This window comes from Triturus cristatus, chromosome 3_1 (assembly GCF_964204655.1).
Source record: "Triturus cristatus chromosome 3_1, aTriCri1.1, whole genome shotgun sequence".
NCBI classification, from domain to species: Eukaryota; Metazoa; Chordata; class Amphibia; order Caudata; family Salamandridae; genus Triturus; species Triturus cristatus.
Genome location: NC_140583.1, coordinates 715459969 through 715484716, shown reverse-complemented (window position 1 = coordinate 715484716; position 24748 = coordinate 715459969). Strand labels below are relative to the sequence as shown.

Below are 24748 nucleotides of genomic sequence, written 5' to 3'. Positions count from 1 at the left end.
GATGGACCGCTTTCTGTGTAGGTCCAGTATTGACTAAGGTCAAATTTAGGGCCTTCAGATCATCTAACAAATTAGAGCAAAAGGGAATGGAAGGGTCATCAAGATGTAAGTTCAGATCACCAATAAGTGAGAAATTTTTTGAGGCAATGTAGTATGGAGTGATATAGTTGGCTAAATTTGATGCCCATTGGGATGAATTTCCAGGGGGCCGGTATATCAATAAGCCTGACATCGTGAAGTTCGGGTTCAGAGAAATTTTGAAAAAGCCGGCTTCGCAGTCAGGGATGGCAACTTGTTCTAACGTACATTTCAAGTCTCTGTTAAAGATGATTGCTATTCCACCTCCTAGCTGTTTATTACGATCTATCCTAGTGATTGCATAATTGGCGGGGAGGGCAGTAGCAACGTCTGGGCCAGCACTCTCGTGCAGCCACGTCTCTGTCAGGAAGAGGACGCTAGGGTTATCATCCAATAGGAGGTTGAAGATGTCCAATTTGTGTTTAGGTAGTGAGCGGCAGTTTGTACTGTAGAACACGTATTTTTGTGCTTCAACGTTGCAAGGCTGTTTGCGTTTCCTGTGCCTCCTAGCAGCGTCAGCAGTAGGTGAGGAGTTTTATAGCAACCAGTCGTCCAGGTACGGGTTGACAAAGATCTTCTGCTTTCGCAGGGAGGCTGCTAACACTGCCATGCATTTGAGACGTGTGGGAGCTGACTGGAGTCCAAAAGGGAGGCCTTTGTACTGGGAGTGCTCGATGTTTTAGGGAAATCTGCAGGATGCACATTTTCATATACCGGTCGATGGAGCACATCCAGTTCCCTTGATGGAACAATTTAATTTAGTGCCAACATCCTGAACCTTTCTTTGCGGATAAACCCGTTTAAGAGTCTGAGGTCGTGTATTTGCCTGTACTCTCGAGTTCGGCCCTTCTTTAAGACTAGGAGGTAGCAGGAGGAGATCTGGGACCAAGGAACTTTATCAATGGCTTCTTTTTGTAGCATAATAGCCGCCTCCGCCTGATGCAGGTCTTGCTGATGGGCCGAAGCTCTGAGGTGGGATTGCCGGAGGCGGGGATTTGAACACGTTTGAGTAACCATTCTGTACGATATTGAGCACCCACTTGTCATTTGTGATTTTTTGCCACTTGTCCAGATGAGTCCTGATACTTTGTCTCCCCCACCCACCACTAGAGCAGAAACAGAGCTGGAGGAACCAAGTGTTCATTGTTTAGCGGGTTGTTTTGCAGAAGAGGAGGTTCTGGCAGCACCATGTGTACGTCCTGGTGGACGCTGATGGTAGTGGGACCTGGAATGGTTATGTTGCAAGGTCCAGTGATGGGTTTGAACCCTCTGATACTGGCGATGGTCATAGGGACCAAAAAAAGGGGAAAAAAAATTAATGTGTCCTCATGTAACGCAACTGGTGCTATTTAAAGTGCTCGGATACCCGATTCGGGTCAAGTTCGCGCTTTATAAAACTCTGTATAAAAAATTAAAAAAAAAAAAAAATTAAAAAAATGGACAGTATCTGTGCCTAAGGTCCTTGTACTTTTATAGATCCTTTGCCTTCAGGGTGTCGAGTTCAGATTTCATCCTCGTCATCTCATCATCAGCATGGGTGCTGAAGAGGAAGGTTCCACTGAAGGGTAGGTTCAGGATCCTGTGTTGGGCTTCAGACTTAGATGTCGACTCACTTGTCATCTTCGACGAAGATCCCTCAGGGCGTGACTTCGATGTTAACTTTCTGGTCGATGGGCCTGGGGCATTACCTTAGACGTTGTCGGTTGCTACAAAGGCCTTTCCGACATCTATTTCGAAGCCAATGGTGAGCAAATAGGTATTTTCTGTGCGGATCTTCTCTCCGTCGATGGGGAAGCAGACCGGTGTTATCTTTTGTCAATCAATGAATCAGTGGCTTATAAAGCGTGCTACTCACCCGTGAGGGTCTCAAGGCGCTAATGGGGGGGGAGCAGCTCCGATCAGCAGAAAAGCCAGGTCTTGAGGCTCTTCCTGAAGGTGTGCAGGATAGGGGAACGTCTGATGTTGACTAGGAGCTCGTTCCAGGCTTTGGCTGCGATGTACGAGAAGGTTCTTCCAACTGCTCTGGTTCTGCGGGGTCTCCGCTAAGGCGAGATCGGCGGAGGTCTCTTTTGCTTGTTTTTCTACCCCGTTTTGCCTTTTCTGCTAATGTTTCTGCCATCTGTTTTGACCTCTTCTGCTAGGTTTTGTCCTTCCTTCTGGTTTTCTGCTAATTTTTCTTCTCTCCATTTCCCCTCTTATGAGAACAGGGGATCACTAACTCCCTGGGCTATACATATATTAAGTAGAGGGGCCCCCCCCCCCCCCCGCTCTGCCCCCATCCATTGCGGTCCAGGAGCCCCGGGCCACCACCTCTGTGGGGCCAACTTAAAAATTATGTGGTGGTCGCTGCACGGACCCCCAGAGACCAGCACCTCCCCGGGGCCAAATACATTTTTTAAAGTGGGAGGGGGAGCCACGTGGCCCACCCTAGCCACATATGGCTCTGGGAGCCCCCAGACCCCAGCCTGAAGTTAATGGGGGAGGGGAGTTGCACAGCCCTCCTCCCCAGGTCAATTTCTGTATTGGGGACCTCATCCCCTGGCCTTAATATATATGTAATTTAAAGGGCAGGGGGACCTCATCCCATCCCAAAATGTGATAGAGGGAAGGCGCGTGGCCACCCTCCCGGGCTGATTTCAGACCCAGGGAGCCCATCTCCCATGTATCTGTGGGTGCCCTGGTCCTAGCCAGGGCACCTAGTGTGCACGATATAGACCGCAGGAGGAGACTCAAGGGCCCAGTGGTACCGGCCAGCTCCCTGCCTCCTATGGGAGCTGGCATTGCTGCTGCATGCAGGGAGCTGCGGAAAGGAAAATGCTACTTACCAGTATGCATCTGTTGTTGGAATGTGCAGCTGTAGAGTTGTATAGATCGCCATCTGGTGTTGGGCTCGGGTGTTTGCACTTTATTTTGTCAAAGAACTCTTAGTAGTCACAGGATAGGTGACTCCTCCTTATGGTGATAGTGCGCATGGGTATTGACTCCATCTTCAGATGATTTTTTGCCATAAAGGGTGATGGAGTTAGTAAGAGAATAGAACAGGATGTCCATGTGATGCATTTAAATAAGATAATACTGCAACAGATAAAGGTAGCCGGGGAGGTGGATGGGCGTATACAACTCTACATGCCAAGAACAGATGCATACTGGTAAGTAGCATTTTCAGTTCAAGGCATATGAGTTGTAGATTTTATACTTCAGCATAGACTATAAAGCAGTTTTTACTCCCTAGCGGTGGCAACCTGTATCCGCTGCAGTAGTTTGAAAAAGTGTTCTTACTACAGCCTGGCTCACAGTAGCTTGTTGCTTTGCTTGCACATCGACACAATAGTGTTTAGTGAAAGTATGCGGTGTAGGTATGCGGTGTAGACCAAGTTGCTGTTTTGCAGATGTTATCTAGGGGAATGTTCCCTAAGAATGCCATAGAAGCCTCTAGTTTGCGTGTGGAATGAGCTCTAGCGGGGATAGTTAATGTGCGTTTAGCTTGGAGATAGCATATTTGGACGCATTTAACGATCCACCTTGCAATTCCTGTTTTTGAAATGGGATTGCCTTTGTCTAGCGTGTGGAGAGCGTGTTCTGCTACGGAGTCTGGTGGAGGGAAAAATACTGGAAGTTCAACCGACTGATTAAGGTGAAAGGCAGATACCACTTTAGGTAGAAATTTTGGATTAGGCCTAAGAACCACTTTACTATGGTGTATTTGTAGAAATGGTTCTTGTATGGTTATTGCCTGGAGTTCACCAAGTCTAAGTGATGTGATAGCTACGAGGAAGGCTACTTTCCAAGTAAGGGACTGTAACTCGCATTTGTACAGATGTTCAAATGGGGGACCCATAAATCTGGTGAGGACTATACTGAGATGCCATACAGGAGAAGGTGGAACTCTAGGTGGAATTATTCTTTTAAGTCCTTCCATAAACGCTTTGACAGCGGGTACTCGAAACCACGACAAATGTTTGTTTTGGAGGTAAGCAGCAATTGCAGCAAGATGTAGCTGTATAGATGTATATGCTAGGTTACATTGTTGTAGATGCAAAAGATAACAAATAATATTTTGGATGGAAGCATCTAGCGGATCGATTTTGTTATTTGTACAATAAATGACAAATCACTTCCACTTAGCTGCATAGCATGTTATAGTAGTAGGACGTCTAGCCTCTTTAATGATGTTCATGCAGTCTGGCGGAAGATTAAGGTAGCCAAACTCTAGGACTTCAGGAGCCAGATCGCATGATTGAGTTGATTGGGATCTGGGTGCCTTATCTCCCCATGGTTCTGAGTGAGGAACTTGGGGGAGAGTTGCAGCTTTTGATGAGGCACTACTGAAAGTTCTAACACGGTTGTGAACCTTGGTTGGCGTGCCCTTGTTGGAGCAACTAGGATCATTGTGAGAGCGTTGTTTGAGCTTCTGAACCAGAAATGGAATGAGTGGGAGAGGCAGAAAAGCGTATGCAAATCTGTCTGACCAGTTCATCCATAGCGCATTGCCTTTGGACAATGGGTGTGAATATCTGGAGGCGAAGCTTGGTCATTTTGCGTTTTAGTGTGTGGCAAACAGATCTATGTCTGGATGACCCCACATGTGAAAGAATGGAAGAAGAACTTGGGGAAGAAGTTCCCATTCATGGATCTGCTGTGTTTAACGACTGAGCAGATCCGCAATCTGATTGTGTACTCCTAGTAGATGTTCTGCGAGGAGGTAACTGTTTTGAGGAATGGCCCATCTCCATATGCTTTGCGCTAGTTGTGAAAGCTGAAGAGTGTATGCCCCTCACCCCTGCTTTTGTATGTAATACATTGCTGTCATGTTGTCTGTACGGATCAAGACAGCTTTGCCTACTAGCAAGAGTTGAAAAGACTTTAGTGCTACAAAGATTGCCAGTAACTCCAGGTGATTTGTGTGGAGTTATTTTTGTTGATGGGTCCATATACCCTGAACGGTTTGGTTTTGGAGATGAACTCGTCAGCCGGTGAGCGATGCATCTGTGGTTAGCACTATATGTGGACCCGGGTTGAGGATAGGTTGTGTGTGTTCCACCACTGTAGAGAGCGATGCCTGCGGCTGTCCACCAACACTAGATCTGTTAACTTACCTTGAGCTTGGTTCCACTGATGTGCTAAACATTCTTGTAAGGGACGCATCTGAAGTCTTGCATAAGGAACGATGAGGATGGAAGAGGCCATCATCCCCATTAGCTGCATGAGCTTGCATGCTGGCTATCCTGACTGGATTGGGGTATGCAAGGGCTTTTGAGGTATCTATTGTGGCACCTAGATACTGAAGTAGGTGGGACGGTTGAAGGTGTGACTTGGGTTGGTTTATTGTGAATCGTCGTGGAGCAGCTGGATTGCTTTGTGTGTATTGTGCACACAGTGTGTGTGTGACTTGGCTTTTATGAACCAGTCGTCAAGATAAGGAAACTTGTGAATGTGTTGTCTCCGCAAATGAGCTGCGACTACCGCAAGACATTTTGTGAAGACTCGCGTTGCTGTAGTTACTCTGAATGGGAGGACTTTGAATTGATAGTGCTGACCGTCCACTACAAACTGTAGATACTTTTAGTGAGCGGGATTAATGGGAATATGAAAGTAGGCGTCCTTGAGATCTAGAGTGGCAAGGAAATCGCCCTGTTGGAGCAGTGGGAAGACCTGTGTGAAGAGTGACCATGTGGAAGTGGTCCGACTGTATGTAGCGATTTAACGGTGAGAGGTCTAGTATTGGCATGAGAGTACCGTCCTTATTTGGTATTAGAAAGTAAAGGGAGTAAACCCCTGTTCCTTGATGAGGTAAGGGAACCGGTTCTATTGCGTGTTTTTATAATAAAGAGAGAACCTCTTATTTTAACAGTGTCAGATGTTTTGTGGACATTGGACGTTGTTTGGGGGTATTAATGGAGGAGTTGAAGTGAGTTCCAGGCAGTAACCATACTGGATACTTTGTCTTACCCACTTGTCTGTGGTGCTGGAATTTCAGACAGGTAGGGTGGGGGGGGGGTGGATGGAAAGTAGAGGGAAGTCACTGTTTTGTAGTAAGAGAGGTGCAGGTGTGATTACCGCGGACTCTACCTTTGTTGTTGTTCCCTCTATAACCCCCTCTGAAATATCCTCTGTTAGGGGAGGTATGAGTAGCGTTTTTGAAGGAGGATGAGGTGTTGTCCGTCCTACTAGTTTTAGAGGCGCCCCTATAAAAGGAGCGACCAAAAGAACCTCTAGTGGTTGTTGCCTGTAGGGCTCCCATGGACTTAGCAGTTTGAGTCCTTTTTCATTTTTTCCAAAGATGTGTCTACATTGGGTCCAAATAAGTGTTGTTGATCAAAGGGTTGATTAAGAATTGTAGACTGCACGTCCTGTTTAAACCCAGATATATGTAGCCATGCGTGTCTGCGTAGTAGAATGCTTGTGTTAACCGCACAAGACGCCGTGTCGGGTGCATCAAGAGCACACTTTATAGAAGTGTTTGTAATTAACTTTCCCTCTTGTATGAGGTTGTTAGCCTTCGACTTATACTGATCGGGAAGATGTATGAGCTTATCAAGCTCATCGTAATGAGCCCTATCATACCTGGCCAGCTTGGGTATTGGCAATGCACCAGTGATTCGCTGCTTGTGACGCAATTCGCTTACCAGATGCGTCTAGTAATTTAGACTCCTTATCTGGAGATTGGGCATCTCCTGATGTTTGGGCATTTGCTTGTTTACGTGCATTTGACACAACCAAGGAATCTAGAGGGAGCTGTGCTTTAATGTAAGCTGGATCGTTGGGAACTGGTTTATATTTATTCTCAATCCTGGGATTGAGAACTCTAGCCCTGACAGGGTCTTTAAAAACGTCAGGTGCATGACTGATCATACCTTTTAACATAGGTAGAATGCTTGTTGATTTTTGTGACTGTGTGAAAGTCTCTAATAAAAAAATCTTCCTCCAGTGGGTCTGAGTGAAATTCTACCCCATGATATTGTGCAGCCCTATTTATGAGCTATGCAAAACCTATGTTGTCGTCTGGGGGCGATGGCCTAGATGGGTAGGAGTCTGGATTGGGGACATCTGGAGGATTATCATAATCCTCCCAAGGATCAGGTGGTGGGAGAGTAGAGTCATCGTCATTATCCTCTTGTGGGTTTTCATCCCCACCCCTACCCCCAAGGTGATCATCATCTTGTGGTGTAGGTGTATATGGAAGTATTGGAGAGTGTGCTGGGGAAAGTGATGTAATAGGAATATTTGTAGGAGAGAAGGGTCTGGCTGGCTAAGTTCCCATGTCTCTTTTCCTTAATGGTACCTCAGGTTCCTCTGGGGAGTCCAAAGGTCTCTTTTTAGATGGAGTTGTCTTGATATGACCAGTTTTAGAGTCAATAAGAATGGGTTTTTTGTTTAGGATCCACTGGATTTGGTTGAAATAGGTCTTTTAATCCAGTATCCTTCCTCTGCACCGAGGATTTTGGTTGTTTTGCTTTAGACTCCAAAGCAAAAAGGACACCAAAACCCCTCCTAAAGCTTCGGAGGAGCTGTGGAGTTAAAGGACTTTTTCGGCGCCGAAGATTTATAGGCTTTTTTCGGCTCCGAGGATTTATTGGTTTTTTTCGGTTGGTGTTTCGGTACCGAATGTTTGGATTTTGGTACCAGTGATGGTATTTCAGTACCGATGCGTGGCTGGCTCAGTCCAGAGTCACCTGAAGGCTTGTCTTTGGACTTCGGAGCGGGCCTGAGGGTGGGGCGTCTGAAGGATTATCACGGTGTCAACCTGAACCGGAAGGCGAAGGTGTTACCGGAGCCTTATGTTTTTGAGAAGGGGTAGGGGTTTCGATGTCGGTACTCACAATCAGTTGACCTGGAGTAACCATCTGATCTTTGGCCTCTGATTAGTCGGCCTCAGACATATCAGCTGATATCTTCATTGTCCGGTTCTTGTTCCTCGGGAACATCGGCCTGCATCGAAGATGTCGTCCAGCACAGAGGTAGTGGATCGAGACATTCCGTGACGTCGAGCCCGGCGATCACGTATGGTTTTCTTCGATCGGAAGGAAGCGCGGGCCAGGCAATCTTTGTCCTCGTGTTCTGGAGAGAGGCAAAGATTACAGACCTCGTGGAGATCAGTATGTGGGAATTTAGCACCACACTGGGGGGCATTTTTTGAATGGAGTTCTTTCCATTAGCTGTTGGGCCTGATGGCGCAGATAGGCCAAACGGCCCACGTCGAAGACCGGAATCGAAGGTGTTGAGGGATTTGTTGGATGCACATCGAGGAGAGCGATCGAAAAAACAATACCGAATGGTGAAGGATTGCACGTCGAAGGGGAATCTAATACTACACTGACCTGGAGCGCAGCAGTTTACATCCGAACCCGGTGGCCAAAAAAAAAACAATCTGAAGATTGAGTCGATGCCCATGCGCACTATCACCATAAGGAGGAGTCACCTATCCCGTGACTACAAAGACTTCGACAAAAACAAAGTGCAAACATCCGTGCCCAACATCAGATGGCTATCTAAGCTAAAGAATACAATCTACAGCTCATATGCCTCGAACATGCAGTTCTCTGCATGCAGGAGTAATAGTTTGAGCTTTCCCTAAAAACTTCCCCTCCAGCGGGAGGAAGCACTGTTACAGGTCCCGCCCTATAGAACTGGAGTGTTTGCTTTCGCTTGGCAGTAGCAAAAGCAAACAGCTATGCCCCAGAGGTGAGCACCCCAGGACCCAGCAGAAGCCGGCCCTTGAGGTGGTTGTCCCCAGGGTCCCCCTTCTTTGCTGTTCGCAGGCCAACCTTGGTGAGGTGGTGATCCCAGAGGCCATAAGTGGCCCGAGGGGAAAGAAGGGGCGCTGCCTCCTCCCACTTCAAAATCTGTTTTTGGCTCCAAGGGGATGCACTCAGATGGATCACCTCCTTCCTTACCGGAAGAACCCTGATGATCCACTTCCCACCTTTCACCTCGGAATCCAAGGAGATCTCCTCTGGTGTCCCCCAGGGCTCACCCCTCCCTTCATGCTCTCCAACACATGTATAACCTGTAGGAAGCAGGCTCTGTATATACTATACCAAAGTCAAGTATTGTGTGCACACAGTCCAGTGGAACCCAAAAGGTAGAGAGTGAGGTGCTATCTACTTTACCTCTGCCTATTTGTGGTAGTGTGGTCAAGCAGTAAGGCTTTATCAGAGGACAGTGTTAAGCATTTCTGCTACACACTCAGTCAGCAAATTAATTCACACACTCAAAGACCGAACTTCAGACCAATTGTTTGTATAAAAATATTCTTTTAGTTAATTTATCTTCTAGAACCAAACAAGCCTGGCACAGCTAAGCAGTAAATATTTTACAGTATTAAAGCAGTTGTAACACAGTTTGAATTGCAATGGTAAATGCACTTGGTTTTGATTAAAGTATTGTTACTGAAAATGCAATGCTTTGGAAATACATGACATATACTTTGTATAGGCTTTTTAGTAAAATGACCAGTAGATTACTTTTATTACACAGTGCAGTACACCTGGATACTACACTGGGATATTTCCTGTAAACAGGTGGGTAAACACGTTTGTTATTTAGTACAATTTTAAAAGGATTTCTTAGGTTATCCAACTCCACACTGAGAAACTTTTCCTAGAAAAACAGTCAATGCTATCCTATGGAGGAAAATAGTGTTATAGGTTAACAGGTAAGTACTTTGTTGTGGGAGTTGGTATTCTGGGGTTAGACTCATGTGTCTCCCAGGGTCAAGGATGCACTCTTGTTACACCCTCAGCGGCACTAGGGCGGCCGGGTGCGGTGGTCCAATGTTCTCCAATGAGGGATAGAGGGCCTCCGGTTGGTGGCTGCTGATGAGCAGGCCACTGGGTTGTGGCAGCAAAGCTCCTGGACTTAAGATCAGGGCAAATGGGGGTTTAGGCCTGCACAAAAGGTGTACCCTCAGCGGCACTGGGGTGGGCGTGTGCAGAGTGCTGTTTTGGTATCGAGTGCCCTGTAGCTTTCAATGGGAAGTCTCTGGTTTGCAAACACACTGCAGGCTCGGGGACGAAGGTCATCTGGGTGTGACCACCACTTGGAGAGGCAAGTTGGGATGCTGGGGGTTGGTTAGGCAACGTTGGTTCGGCCACCCAAGGCTGAGGGGCAAGGGGTGCCTTATAGGGACGGATCTTCTTACCAGCGCATGGTCGCAGTTGGGGGTTCATTTCGGTTTGAGGCTGCAGGCATCGGCTGGAGACTTGAGGCAGGTCAGGGGTCACCAGATCTCGGGTCAGGATCACCGGGGACACCTCTTGGTGTTGGGCCACTCGAACTCGGGCTGTGGGTGCAGACCCGCGGATCCTTACAGAGCTAGAGTCTGTCTCCTGTGAACACCAGATTTGTTCATCAACAGAGTCTTTGGGATGGAAGTCAGGCAGGTACTCCGCGTTTCTCGAGGTTGCAGGACACATCGGGATTTTGCTGGAACAGGTTTGAGGTGGGGACAGGCTGGGGCCAAGTCAGTGGGCGTCCTCCTCTTGTTAGCTTAGGCATAACTGTTCGGACCTTTTCTTTTTCTGGTTTCTTGTCGAAGGAAGCAAGGTTCAGGGGTGCCACTAAATACTAGATTTAAGGAGTTACAGGTAGGTAAAAGGTTGGGTACCAATGGGTCCCTTACCTGGGGTGGGTACACCCCCATTATGCCACCTTCCAGTGGGAGGGGGGCATAAGCCTTTCCCTAGTTGGCTGGGTGCCCCCATCTGCAGGATGGCGGGGACAGAGTTGTGCTTCACATAGCCTCCCCCACCTGAGGGGTGGAGTTGGCAGAGGTGGGCACACCTCTCTTCCTCACTTGTTTTTCCCACCGATTCTCCCGCCAAAAGTGGGTGTCAGAACCAGTGGGGACCAGTTGCTGAAAGCAGCAAGTAGCCTGGGAAAGCTCACAAAGGCGGCAAGCCTTTGAAGCTTCCCCTTCGTGGACCCTGCCCATCCTGGGGAGGAGGCTTGGCACCTCGTCCCAGGATGTGCATTGTTTCAGGCCCCTGAGAGCAGCAGGCTCTCGACTCAGGAGTCTAGAAACATGTCTGGTGGTGGCGGCAGCTGAAAGCAGCGACGCAGCCTGGACACTAGAGGTAGGTTGATTTTCAGGGGGCATCTCTAAGTTGTCCTCAGTGTGCATTTTTCATTAAATCCCACACTAGCATCAGTGTGGGTTTAATGTGCTGAGAAGTTTGATGCCAAACTTCTTATTTTACAGTGTAGCCATTATGGTGTTGTGGAGTTCGTAATGACAAGCTCCCAGCACCATATATTCTGTTCGGTTGTAGGCATGGCACACAGGGATGTGCCATGTCGATTCTACACTTTGTTCTGCACCAAGACACGCAGCCGGCAAAGGTAGTGTGCGAGTGTAATGTTACAGGGCCTCTAAGGGTGGCACAATAAGTGCTGCAGCCTTTACAGGTCTTCCCTGGCCACAGTGGCCTGGGTACCTGTGGTACCATTTACCAGGGGCTAACCAGGGGCTAACCTGTGGCCAGAGATGCCAATTGGGTTTGGGTACCATCTTGGGGAAACACAGGCCCTGGGAACCTGATTGGTAGGGACCCAGGGCACATCAAGTCAAAAGTGCATCAGTAGTCTGGCAAAAAGTGGGTGTCGGGGGCTACTGAAACGGAAACCCAGCTTCTCGCATGACCCCACTGCCCAACATAGATCCCACTGCCTCAACATACTTTCCAACGCAGACGACACGCAACTCATCTTCTTACTCACCTATGACCCCACCACCTGAACCAACTTCCACAGATGCATGAGGAATGTCAGCAACTAGATGAAGAACTGCCAGCAGCTGAACACATACAAGATGGAAGTTCTGATCTCCGTTAGCAGCAACACATGGAATGACTCCTGGTGGCAATCAGCCACTCCCTCTGACCATGCAAGAAACCTCTGAATCGTCACTGGCAACAAGCTCACCATGATATCAAATCAACAACGTCACCTCCACCTGCTTCCTCACTCCACACATGTTATGCAAGATGTTAATGTCTACCCCAACACACGAGATACACTGTGGCACAGGTCCTCATCACCAGCCAACTGGACTACGGCAACACCCTCTACATAGGAATCGCCCCACACCTCTTACAGAAACTTCAGTCCATACAGAACGCCACAGCCAGACTCATGCCCGGCCCTCCGGAACGAACCCACATCTGAACTTCACTGGCTCCCATACAGAAGAGAACAATTCAAGCGGCTAACCCATGCACACAAGGCTCTACACAACCAAGGATCGCCCTACATTATCCTTTCTGAACTTTCACCAACTGTCGAGAATGCTACGCTCCACTTCCCTCTCACTTGCCCATACTCCTTGTATCTACCAATGCAGAAATCGAGGACACTTCTCCCACGTCGCGGCAAAGACCCGGAACCGCCTCCCCATGCAACTCCGGACCATCACCCGACTTAAGGCATTCTAAATAGCCCTCAAGACCTGGACGTTCAATAAGCCTCTGGGACCTGCAAGAAATAAAGTATGCGACTTTCAGATCCAGCACGGAAATGAAGTTGCCTTGTCGCAGTGGGATGACACCCTTTAGAATGACAATGTGAAAGCATTCGGAGTGCCTAAACCTCTTCCTCCAAAAGGTGAAGGTTGTATAGATCAGAGTGGCGGGGTAGAATGTTGTGTGGGCAAATTTGATGGAGTAACCTTCCTGCACAATGGAGAACAACCCCTGAGCTGTGAAATGTTTCCACTGAGGTATGAAGTGCCTGAGCCTTCATCCAACAGGTGTTAAATGGTCAGTAAGGGGAGTCACTGCTTTGCACGAGGAGCCCCTTACAGTGCTACCTCTGCTTCTAGCCCACCCATTCCCTCCATCAGCCCCTTTGTGGAAGGACTTTGGGCTGTTGGGGTCCTGAAAGGTCAGCTGGAGAGGCTAATGCGTCTGATATGAGCCACCTAATTTGGCGCCTCCTTTAATTTGCTGCTTCCTGAAGGCTGACCTGACACTGGGGGGCTGCAGGGCTCCCATGTCTATTTATGTATCCTTTATTTTGCAAGCATTTGAGGGCCAATCTTCTTCGTCAGGAAGACCTACCCATGGGAGTTCACCTAGTGGCTGTCGGAGCTAGGACAACACCCACAATCAGACCACAAAAGAAATCTAGGGATCATCCAAGGTGACAATCTGAACATGGCAGCTCAAGTCAACATAGGGTGCAGCTCAAGTCAACATAGGGTGCACCTCCTGCTTCCACATCCTACGCATGCTGCAAAAGATCTTCAAATTGTTGCCTCTGAACACCTGCTGGACCATCACGCAGGTACGCATCACCAGCACGCTGGACTATGGCAACACTATGCCGGAATCTCCAAACTCCTCCTAAACAGACTCAAGGGCATCTACACCACTGCTGCTAAACTCTGTCGACCTCCCACACCGCATCCACATCACACCTCAAGAAGCTTAACAGAAGAAGTGAAACCAATTCGAAATTCTGATGCACACATACAATCCTTACATAACACAAGACCAGAATACCTGAACAGCTGTACACACATTCTCCAACCCATGGGATACCTACACTCTGCAGATGTGAGTGTGTGCGATTGAGGCAAACTCAAAACTGGAGTCGCTCATTTATCTATATTGCACCCAAGACATGGGATGACCTCCCTCAACTCGGAGACACCTCCTCACTTCTTGAGTTTGGCAAAGGCTGAAGACCTTGCTCTTCGTATAAGCACCTTGAGGAACCACACTCCTACCCAAGTGCCTTGATACCCTTTCGGGTGATTAGTGCGCTTCACAAATACAAACTTGGGACTAATGTATAGAATCCTGCACAGCTTTCCATGTTTATGCTAATGAGCATACATGCCATTTGTACCCACAGGCACTGCAAACTAGGTTTCAAAAAGAACGTAGTACACAAAATCAAGACTAGCTACCATCAGGTATCTGGGTGCAGCGCAAGAAGATTTCAGTACAACTGTATATCCACTAGTTACACCTTGGACGCAACACCTTGCTCACTGGGATCCAGAAATTCACTCGTCTTCTATACTACAGCACTTAACAGGCATCTCTTAAAGTTTGATCAAAGAACACCTGCACCCAGAGAGCGCAACTGGCTCCTGTTGCCAATTTGCATATTTTTCAAAACCAGCTTTGTCACCTACAAGCCCAAAAACATACGATACTCAAAACCAAAATAAACATCAACCAAGCTAACAGAATCAGCAGACCGGAAACACCATAAAGAGAAAGCACCAAACTAGGTATTCTCTAGTAATGCTCAAAGCGAATGGATTACCGCCATAGTTTAAATCAGCCATATACTTTTGATCCTCCCCTTTAGATAAAAAGCTAAATGCCTTGCTTTTGAAAAAAAACACCTCATCAGAAGTTAATCGCAGGTTAAAAGGCCTCCTCCAAGATGGCCACTCTCTCACTCTTGTTAACATCCTTCTCATGTCATCCTTCCTACAAACCCGATCATGTAACTAAAGTAAAAAAACATAAACTAGACTTGGGGAGCAGGTGGTCATGAAAGGGTTGCTTTATATTTGCCAGAAACATTAAAAATCATTTTCAGCCTAGTAAGTAGTACTAGCTTCATGATTCAGGGAAATATGTTGCATGATTATCTAGCAGTAGGATATAATTGTATTTCAGTAAGCTTTTTTTTTTCTTTAAGGGTGTACCATAGCCCGAATGATGAAATAATCAATGTTTGTCCAGCTCTTTTTCTTCTCACAGAAACCTAATAGAGGAAGAGTTGTATGAAGAATTAATGAATATTAAAAGCTGTCCACATACCTGTTGCTTCTTGTTGGGGTACCGTGCAAAATTTGCTTTGAAAAATGGATATTTCTCATAGGTGTAGTCATAGATCCATTCACAGAAATGATTTCCTATGTCAAATCCCCTAGAAAGAGAACAATTTGGTATCAGGAATTAAATGTTAGACTAAGAAACAAACATGTTGCCAACTCAATGTCTCCAACAATCAGTAGGTGCAGTTGAATGGTTGCTAAATTAAAGAGGGAAGATATATTCTAGCAATATAGTTTCTATAGTGTGCAATCTTTTATGACTATTAAACTAAACAAATAATCATTGGTGTCTTGAGAAGAATCTAGAGCCCAATACCCAAAGTCCAGGTGGTTCTCCTCTAAAATCAGGGAATCTACATCTGCGAACACATCAACACAGCTTATTAGGAGCTTGTTAGCCGAAAATATTGAATAGAGCAAATCCTCCTCTCGACCCAGATATTGTCTCTTAATGTCTACCTAATGCTGAAACCTTCAAACAGTGCATCACTGTAGCAACCCTTCTTTTTCAAGTGTGACCGTAAGTTTGATTTTTGTAGACAAGAATTCCTGTTATCAAAAATCCTCACTGCAAGTTGTCATTAAGTCAGCGCGCTATAGCTGCATACAAATTGCCTGTGTACAAGTCAACTCACATGCGACTTTAAAACATGAGCTGAGAAGCAGCCACATGGAACTGCAGGACAGACCTTGGTGGTGGGCTACCAGGAAAACCTTTTTAGGATTCCAAATAGTGAACCTGAAATTAGGTAAGTGAGCTGTCCATGTGTCTTAATAGTTCCAGCTGCAAAATGTTTTAAAACATACAAACTGTATGCACGTGTTTGCTGAAAGAGTAACATGGGCCACCATATCATCAGCAAAGCTACAGCACTTTAAACATATGTAAACTTGTGTTTTTTCAAAGCCCCTTCAAAGTTTTAAAGGTTCTTTTACCTATGGCTTGGAAAAGAATGTGTTTGCGGCATATAAACAACTGCCAAAACTAAAGTCAACTATCAACATGGATGTTTAATTTATGTATCACAAGAATAACATTTGAATAAGTGGTTATATTTCTGCTTAAGTAAAAATAAATTGCTGTGACGGCTGGGATCCTGACAGTTGAGCGGTAATTACTCACACCTCCCTCCAACCTGCCTCGAAAAGGTGTGAGGAGATACAAGTTGGCAGATCTGAAGCACCCCAGGACGAAATATTTCCTGAGCTTCAGACGTCTCCTGTTTGAGCATTCTGCTTTTGTTCTGACAGATGTCGGTCAAAGGACTGAGTTTGCAACTGCCTCATTTTGTCAACTTCTGATGGATGATCTTGGATATATATCAAAAGGTCAGCGTTCACAAACCGCAATCGATCTCTTGCTTAGCAACTAGACTTCACATTGGAACAGCCACACTGGATACATTTGAAACTATGAGGTTTAACAAACAACCAGGAGCCTCACGACGAGTGGAATAGGACAGTAAAGTCCTGAAGTTTGTGCATTTCACTTTGACTGTGTACAGGCCCGATGAACACGTAACAATCTTTATGGCAGATACTTTATCTAACTAAAGATTTCTCACCTTGTGAATTCTGCCCAGGCATCAAGACTAGATCCAGAAACTATTAGAACAGTACACCTGAGTGCTGGTAGGTGGCATCGCGTGGCTCCACCAAGGTCTTTCCGCTTGGAAGAGACGACTGGAGCTACATATAAGCACCACTTATGTGCGCGGAAGTCAGCTACTTTCTTAGTCTGTCCGCGCCCCCGGCATCTTGGGATGACCAGTGTGCAGATCTCTAAATTGGGAAAGTTTTAGATAGGAAAAGTGTCTAATCCACAGAATGAGGAGCTGGGAGAGTCGGTGAGGAATATACAGTTAACAGTATCCACCAGAAAGATCATTACTAAAAGGTAAGTAACTTGTTCTTATGAAGGATACTTCTGATCGCAGTTTCCTCACCTTGTAAATAGATGCCATATCAGTACCTTCGAAGTTAGTGAGTCTGTAAACTGGCTCAGACCAAACGTCCTGAAGGGCTGAGTGGGCAAAATGCTCTAATCGACAGACCTGACTGTCAAGACAGTACTGCTTTGTGACTGCATGAACCAAAGCATACATTGCCATCTGATAAATGTCCCGGACAGGCACTCTGTATCCAAACGCAGTAGCAGCAACTTTTCCACTGGTTGAATGAGCGTGTAATTGAATGAGCTGTAAGCCTTCTGGGAGCTGTTTCTTAGCCAGTGTGTAGCATGTGTGTGTCCATTTTTGCACTGCTTTGCCCTGCTTTGCCCCAGAGAACATAACAATGATGACTGTTCACCTGATTCTCTTCTGTGCAATCTATATAAAACGCTTAGTGTCCTTTTAATGTTCGAATGATGAAGACTTCACCTCAGAGGGTTTAGGTGGAGCAAAGAAAACCAGAGTGATAGCCTAGCCAACATGAAATAGAATATTCGCTTTTGCAAGAAAAGAACCAAGGATTCTCAACACCAAATTATCAGTGAAAAATGTTGTGTAAAGAGGGTTAACGGAACAAGCCTGCAGCTCGCTCTCAACTTACCTAATATTTTAGCGATAAGGAAGACGGTGTTCAATGTCAAAAGTCTCAGACAACTATGCAGCAGCTCAAAATGTACACACATCAAAAAAGTGAGTACTAAAATCAAGTCTCATTGAGCCATCATAAAGGGTTTGGTGGAAAATAAATATTGCACACCTTTCACAAATCTCACAACAGGCAACAAATAATCTTTTACAACACCCAAAGCAAATTCCTGTTGGGCAGAAATAAAATGAACAACTAAACTTCAGACAAGTTGGCTTGTAGTGGGTCAGACTATCAAGTGTCGCACCAAGCCACAAATATGTCCCAACGAAAGACTTGCAACCATTTTGTAGAGGACGTCTCTTTGCCAAGATGACAACTTCAGAAGGAAGGTCGAAAGAGGTCACCTGCCAGCACTCAATCTCCAAGCATGGAGCTGCAAATTGTGCAGTTCTGGGTACAGCACCCTGCCCTGCTTCTGCAACAGAACATCCTACTGAAGTGGCAGCTTGATCGAAGGGCACAGGTCATGCCCAGGAGTTCCGGGTCCCATTCTTTGCTGGCCCAATTCAGTGCCACTAGAATGATTCAGGCCCAGTCGTTCCTGATCTTCAGAACAAGGGGCAGGAAAGGTAACGGAAGAAAGGCATGCAGGTGTCCTGAGCTCTACTCCAAGCAGACTCTGAGTCTCTGGGAGCTCCTTAGAAACTCTAAAGTGCAAAAGTGCAAACATTGCGGTGCCCACTGTGACTTTCTGGTCCTACAGCAGAGCATTATCTGTACCTCCCAAGCCAGTGGGTCTGTGAACTGGCTCTGACCAAAAGTCCTGCAGGACAGTGCTGGTAAAATGACCTTCTAGACAGTCCAGTCAAGAAGGTAGTGCTTCTTGACCATATGAACCACAGCACACGTAGCAACCTGATGTAGGAAGCTGGCTCTGTATATACTATACCAAAGTGAGGTATAGTGTGCACAGAGTCCAGTGGAATCCCAAAGGTAGGCAGAGGTAAAGTTAGATAGCACCTCACTCTATTTGTGCTAGTGTGGTCGAGCAGTAAGGCTGTATCAGAGGACAGTGTTAAGCATTTGTAATACACACTCAGTCAGCAAATGAATTCACACACACAAAGATAACTTCAGACAAATTGTTTTTGTATCAAAAGGAATATGCTACTTACCAGTATGCATCTGTTCTTGGCATGTAGAGCTGCAGATCTATACACTGTGCATAGATCGCCATCTCGTGTTGGGCCCAGATGTTTGCAGTTTGTTTTTCCTCTTGGAAAGTCTTTGGAAGTCACGATTTCGGTGACTCCTCCTCTTTTTCGTATTGCGCATGGGCTTCGGCTCCATCTTCGGATTGTTTTTCGCCAGCAGGGAAAGATGGAGCGTAGTAATAACAGTAAAGAAACCCATGTGTATTGTATCTAAATAAGATAAGGCTGGAACGGATACAGGTAGCCGGGGAGGCGGGTGGGCGTGTATAGATCTGCAGCTCTACATGGCAAGAACAGATGCATACTGGTAAGTAGCATATTCCGTTCGAGGCATATGAGCTGCAGATTATACACTGTGCATAGATTACATAGCAGTACCCAACCCTAGCGGCGACCACCGGTATCCGTTGCAGTAGTTTGAAACAGTGTTTTTAGTACAGCTTGGCCCACACTAGCTTGTTGCTTGGTTTGCACATCTACACAGTAATGTTTTGTGAAGGTGTGCGGTGTTGACCATGTCGCTGCCTTGCAGATGTCATCTAGTGGTATGTTCCCTAGGAAAGCCATAGAAGCCCCTATCTTCCTTGTAGAGTGGGCTTTAGGGGGAACCGATAGCGTTAGTTTTGCTTTGTGGTAGCAAATCTGTATGCATTTTACAATCCACCTAGCTATCCCTGATTTAGAAATAGGGTTGCCTTTATGTGGTGGGGAGAAGGAAACAAATAGCTGTTTGGTTTTCCTGAAAGGTTGTGTTCTCTGGATGTAATAAAGTAAAGCCCTTTTAACGTCCAGTGTGTGTAAGGCTCTTTCCGCAACTGTTTGGGGTTGCGAGAAAAAGACTGGTAATTCTACCGACTGGTTTAAATGGAATGGAGAAATCACTTTAGGTAGAAATTTGGGATTGGTGCGGAGTACAACCTTGTTGTAATGCATCTGAAGAAAAGGTTCTTGTATAGTGAGTGCCTGTATTTCATTAACTCTTCTGAGGGAAGTGATAGCCACTAGAAAAGCTGTTTTCCATGTGAGAAATTGCAGCTCACACTTATGTAATGGTTCGAAAGGGGGTCCCATTAACCGTGTGAGAACTACATTCAAGTTCCAAACAGGTGAGGGTGGCACTCTGGGTGGAATCACTCTTGAGGCCTTCCATAAAGGCCTTGATGGCAGGTACTTTGAAAAGGGAGAGGTGCTGCCTATTTTGTAAATAGGCCACAATTGCAGCGAGGTGTAACCGAATGGAAGTATATGCTAGGTTACACCTTTGCAAATGGAGTAAAAACATATAATGTGTTGTATGGATACATTTAAAGGATTGATTGTGTTGTTGTGGCAGTAAACAACAAATCTTTTCCACTTTGCTGCATAGCGCGCCCTAGTAGTAGGGCGCCTAGCTTCCCTGATAATGTCCATGCAATCGGGGTGAAGGTTAAGGTATCCAAATTCTAGGACCTCAGGAGCCAGATCGCAAGGTTGAGTTGAGCTGGGTCCGGGTGCCTGATCTCTCCATGGTTCTGGGTTAGGAGGCATGGCGAGAGGCGTAGCTTTTGGTGTGGTACTACTGAGAGTTCCAGCAGTGTGGTGTACCACGGTTGTCTGGCCCATGTTGGAGCTACCAGGATCAGAGTTAGGGAATGCTGCTGTAGCTTTCGCACCACTAATGGAATTAGTGGGAGAGGTGGAAAAGCGTATGCAAATTTGTTTGACCAGTTCATGCATATCACATTGCCTTCGGACAATGGGTGTGGATATCTGGCGGCGAAGCTTGGGCATTTTTTGTTTTCGTGGGTGGCGAATAGGTCTATGTGTGGATGCCCCCACTTCTGAAAGAACGGGTGAAGAAGTTGTGGGTGAAGCTCCCACTCGTGGATCTGCTGTGTCTGCCTGCTCAGCAGATCTGCCACGGTGTTTTGTACTCCTGGGACGTGTTGGGCTAGGAGGAAAATCTTTTGCGGAATTGCCAATCTCCATATGCTCTGTGCTAACTGAGAGCTGTGGAGAGTGTGTGCCCCCCTGTTTTTGAATGTAGTACATGGCAGTCATGTTGTCTGTGCGAATGAGGACTGCCTTGCCTGAGATCTGCGCCTGGAAGGATTTCAGGGCGAGGAAGATCGCCAGTAACTCCAGATGGTTGATGTGGAGTAACTTATGTTGCGGCGTCCACGTGCCCTGTGCTGTGAGATGTAACAGATGAGCTCCCCAGCCGGAGAGCGATGCATCTGCCGTTAGGGTTATGTGTGGGACCGGGTCCAGGAACGGTCGACCTCTGGAAAGGTTTGTGGTGTTCCACCACTGCAGAGAGCGATGGGTGCGACCGTCTACCAACACCAGATCTGTCAGTTTTCCCTGGGCCTGGTTCCACTGGCGCGCCAAGCACTCTTGGAGTGGACGCATTTGGAGTCTTGCATGGGGTACTATAAAGATGCAAGAGGCCATCATCCCTATGAGCTGCATAAACACTCTTGCTGGGAGAGAGTGTTGAGATAGGAATTTTTGACGCAGCGCCTGTATTTTTGCAATCCTGGCAGGATTGGGATAGGCTATGGCTTTGGAGGTGTCTATGGTGGCACCGAGATACTGTTTTGTGTGTGAGGGTACCAGGTGGGATTTTTGATGGTTCACCGTGAAACCTAGCTGGTGAAGTAGTTGTACCGTAGTGGCGGTATGTTGCACACATTGTTGGTAGGACGTGGCTTTTATCAGCCAATCGTCTAGATAAGGGAAGACGTGAATGTGCTGTCTTCTGAGGTGTGCAGCCACTACTGCGAGGCACTTGGTGAACACCCTTGGTGCTGTTGTTACCCCGAACGGGAGGACCTTGAACTGGTAGTGTTGTCCGTCTACCACAAACCTGAGGTACTTTTTGTGAGATTGGTGTACTGGGATGTGAAAGTACGCGTCTCAAGTCCAGAGTGGTGAGAAAATCGTTCTGGGAGAGAAGTGGAAGAACCTGTTGGGAGGGTTACCATGTGAAAATGGTCCAAATGAATGTAAGTGTTTAGAGGTCTGAGATCTAAGATAGGTCTTAGGGTCTCGTCTGTTTTTGGAATTAGAAAGTACAGGGAGTAGACCCCTACATTTTGTTGATTTATGGGGACCTGCTCTATTGCTCCTTTTTGCAGGAGGGAGATCACCTCTTGTGTTAGTAGCGCAGTATGTTCTTGCGACATAGGGCGGTGCCTGGGTGGAATGTTGGGGGGTGTTGATGTTAATTCTAGGCAATACCCTGACTGAATAATTTGCGTCACCCATTTGTCTGAGGTGATTGTCTCCCAGACGTAGCCTCTACCCGTGCCCCGAAAGGAAGAACGGCGAAAGGAGCGTCTGGGAGTCTGTGTTTGTAGGGCTCCCATAGATTTCGCTGTGTCTGTATCTTTCTTCATTTTTTCCAGGGCTTCATCTACTTTAGGGCCATATAGATGATCTTGGTCGAACGGGTGATTTAGTATAGAGGCTTGAACCTCTGGTTTAAACCCTGAGCCAGGTATGGCGACGGAGAAGGACACTGGTGTTTATGGCCCTGGAGGCCGTATCTGCCGCATCTAGGGCACATCGTATTGAGGTATTGGTTATTGTTTTTCCCTCTTGAATAAGTTCATTAGCCCTAGTCTTGTACTTTTCAGGGAGATGGTGCATGATGGATTCCAGCTCATCATAGTCCGCCCTGTCGTACCGGGCCAACAGTGCTTGCGTATTGGCAATACGCCATATATTGGCCACTTGTGACGCAGTGTGCTTCCCTGACGCATCTACGAGCTTGGACTCTTTGTCGAGTGGGGGGCGCCTCGACTGACGCATGAGAATTGGAGCGCTTCCTGGCTGTAGATACCACTAGGGAATCTAATGGTGCAGAGCCCTTAATGTAAGAAGGGTCTGTAGGGGCGGCTTTGTACTTCTTTTCTATTCGAGGGTTGAGGACCCTGGCCCTGACTGGGTCTTTGAAAACCTCAGGGGCATGTTTAATTACGCCCTTTAACATAGGTAGAATGGCAGTGGACCTATGTGTATCATCGAAGGTGTCTAGGAGGAAGTCCTCCTCCACTGGGTCGGTATGTAACTCCACCCCGTGGTAGTGTGCCGCCCAAGTGGTGAAAACCCAAGGAATCTTCAAGAGGGGATGGCCTAGATGGGTAAAGGTCATCCTGTGGGACATCTGGGATGTCCGGATTGTTATAATCATCCCATGGGTCTGGGGATCCAGTAGGGGTGGGATCTTGTGGCACATCTGCTGGATCATAGTAAGGGTCCCCCAAATCGTCAGGGACAGGGGACAAGGTGGGGGAACGAGGAGGTGGAGGGGGTGGAGGTGGAGAGGGTGGAGGAGGTAAAGGAGGTGGGGAAGGCACCCTGAAAGGAGAGGTAGCAATGTCCTTTCTCTTTGGAGTGGGAGGTGGAGCCGGCTTGTCCAAGTGTCTCTTTTTTGAGGACAATGTCAAGTGTCCAGTCTTTGGATCCTTGGTGAGAGTTTTCTGCAAGGGATCCGGTGTGAAAAGCTCCTGTGACACTGGTTGATCGGTCGGCGCCGACTGTTTCGAGGCCGACGGCTTCTTAGGTTTGTCGGAGCCGTGCTTCCTGGGAACCTCTGGTTTTTTTTGTCGGTGCCGAAGGGGATTTCGGCACGGGAGTGTCGGTGCCGAGGGTCTTGTGATGTTTGTTCGGCACCGGAGCAGGTTTCGGCACCGAAGACTTTGGTGTCGGGTTTGGTGTGGAGGTGGAGGCCGATTTTTTCTTTGGTGCCGAAGTGTGTTTGTCGGCACCGGTGGCCGGCTGGCTCGAGCCCGAGCTGCCGGAAGGCTTAGAAGGCTCCTTTACCGGGCCCGAAGGTGGGGTGTGAGAAGCAGTGTCCTTGGTCTTGCCTAGGCCCGGAGGCGAAGGTGTGACCGAAGCCTTTTTCGGGATCGGCGGGGGAGGGGGAATTGTACTCCCGACCCGCTGCGCCGGGGTGATGTCCTCCACATCTGAGTCGTCTGCCTCGGAAGCGCTGACGAGGTAGTCGTCCTCCTGTTCGATGTCCTGCTGTCCCGGAGCTTCGACGTCGTCCCCGAAGATGTCGACTGGAGAGGAGGTCGAGGAGTGCGCCATGTTGCGTCTAGCCAGTCGATCTCGAATGGTCTTTTTGGAGCGAAAAGACTTGCAGGCGGGACAGTCTCGGGCCTCGTGTTCTGGGGAGAGGCAGAGGTTGCACACCTCATGGAGATCGGTGTGGGGAAACTTGGACCCACATCGAGGGAACTTCTTGAAGGGAGTTCTTTCCATCAGCCGAGACCGGAGCCGGAATAGGCCCGAAGGCCGCCGTCGACCACCGGAATCGAAGAAGTACCGAAGAGAAGATGAATAAGATGATTTATGTCTTTGAAGAAACTCAATGAGCGAGGATTTATGCATCGATCGGTGAACTGGGAAGTTCGGAACCAGAGCGCGAAGTTTTACATCGGAGCCCGATGGCGGAAAAAAACAATCTGAGGATGGAGCCGAAGCCCATGCGCAATACGAACCAGAGGAGGAGTCACCGAACTCGTGACTTCCAAAGACTTTCCAAGAGGAAAAACAAACTGCAAACATCCGGGCCCAACACCAGAAGGCGATCTATGCACAGTGTATAATCTGCAGCTCATATGCCTCAAACTTATTATTTTAGGTATTTTATTTCCTAGAACCAAGCAAGCCTGGCACAGGTAAGTGATCAGTACTTTGCAGTAAATATACAGATTGTAGGGGGGCGTGGCTACGGCGAGTTGCGGAATGGCTGCTGGTGAGGGGGCTCTGTAGACCAGGCTCAAATATCCTACTATTACCATCGATAAAGAGTGCCTACACCAGTAAAAACTGGTAATATCGATCGCTAAACGCATCTGGCATACTCAGCAGTATTTTTGCCGCCTGCGAGAGCCTGGAGATCTGGGTGGTGACGCAACAGTGAGCCCCGAAAGGAAATGGCGGCCTTGCTGTGATCTATGTGCGAGCGCTGAGCTCTGAAGTGCTGTGCGGGCAGAATCGCACGGCCTGGTGGCTTGGAGTGCCGCTTGCATGAATATTGGCCCGAACTGCGTCTGATCCGACTCGCAAGCGCTGAACGCAGAGTGAGTGCGTCGGCGGACTGGGGCTCTCTGTGCTGAGGAGC

The 24748-nt window shown here is 47.5% G+C and overlaps 1 protein-coding gene across 1 annotated transcript in view; it reads right to left on the bottom strand.

Annotated features, from left to right (window-relative positions):
• The window catches only part of LOC146860837 (choline kinase alpha-like), a 190468-nt gene that overhangs the window by 50694 nt on the left and 115026 nt on the right, over nt 1–24748 (bottom strand). The window contains exon 9 of the mRNA XM_085644801.1: nt 14859–14967. Coding sequence (XP_085500927.1) covers nt 14859–14967 — 109 coding nt within the window. The remainder of the gene's footprint in view (nt 1–14858; nt 14968–24748) is intronic.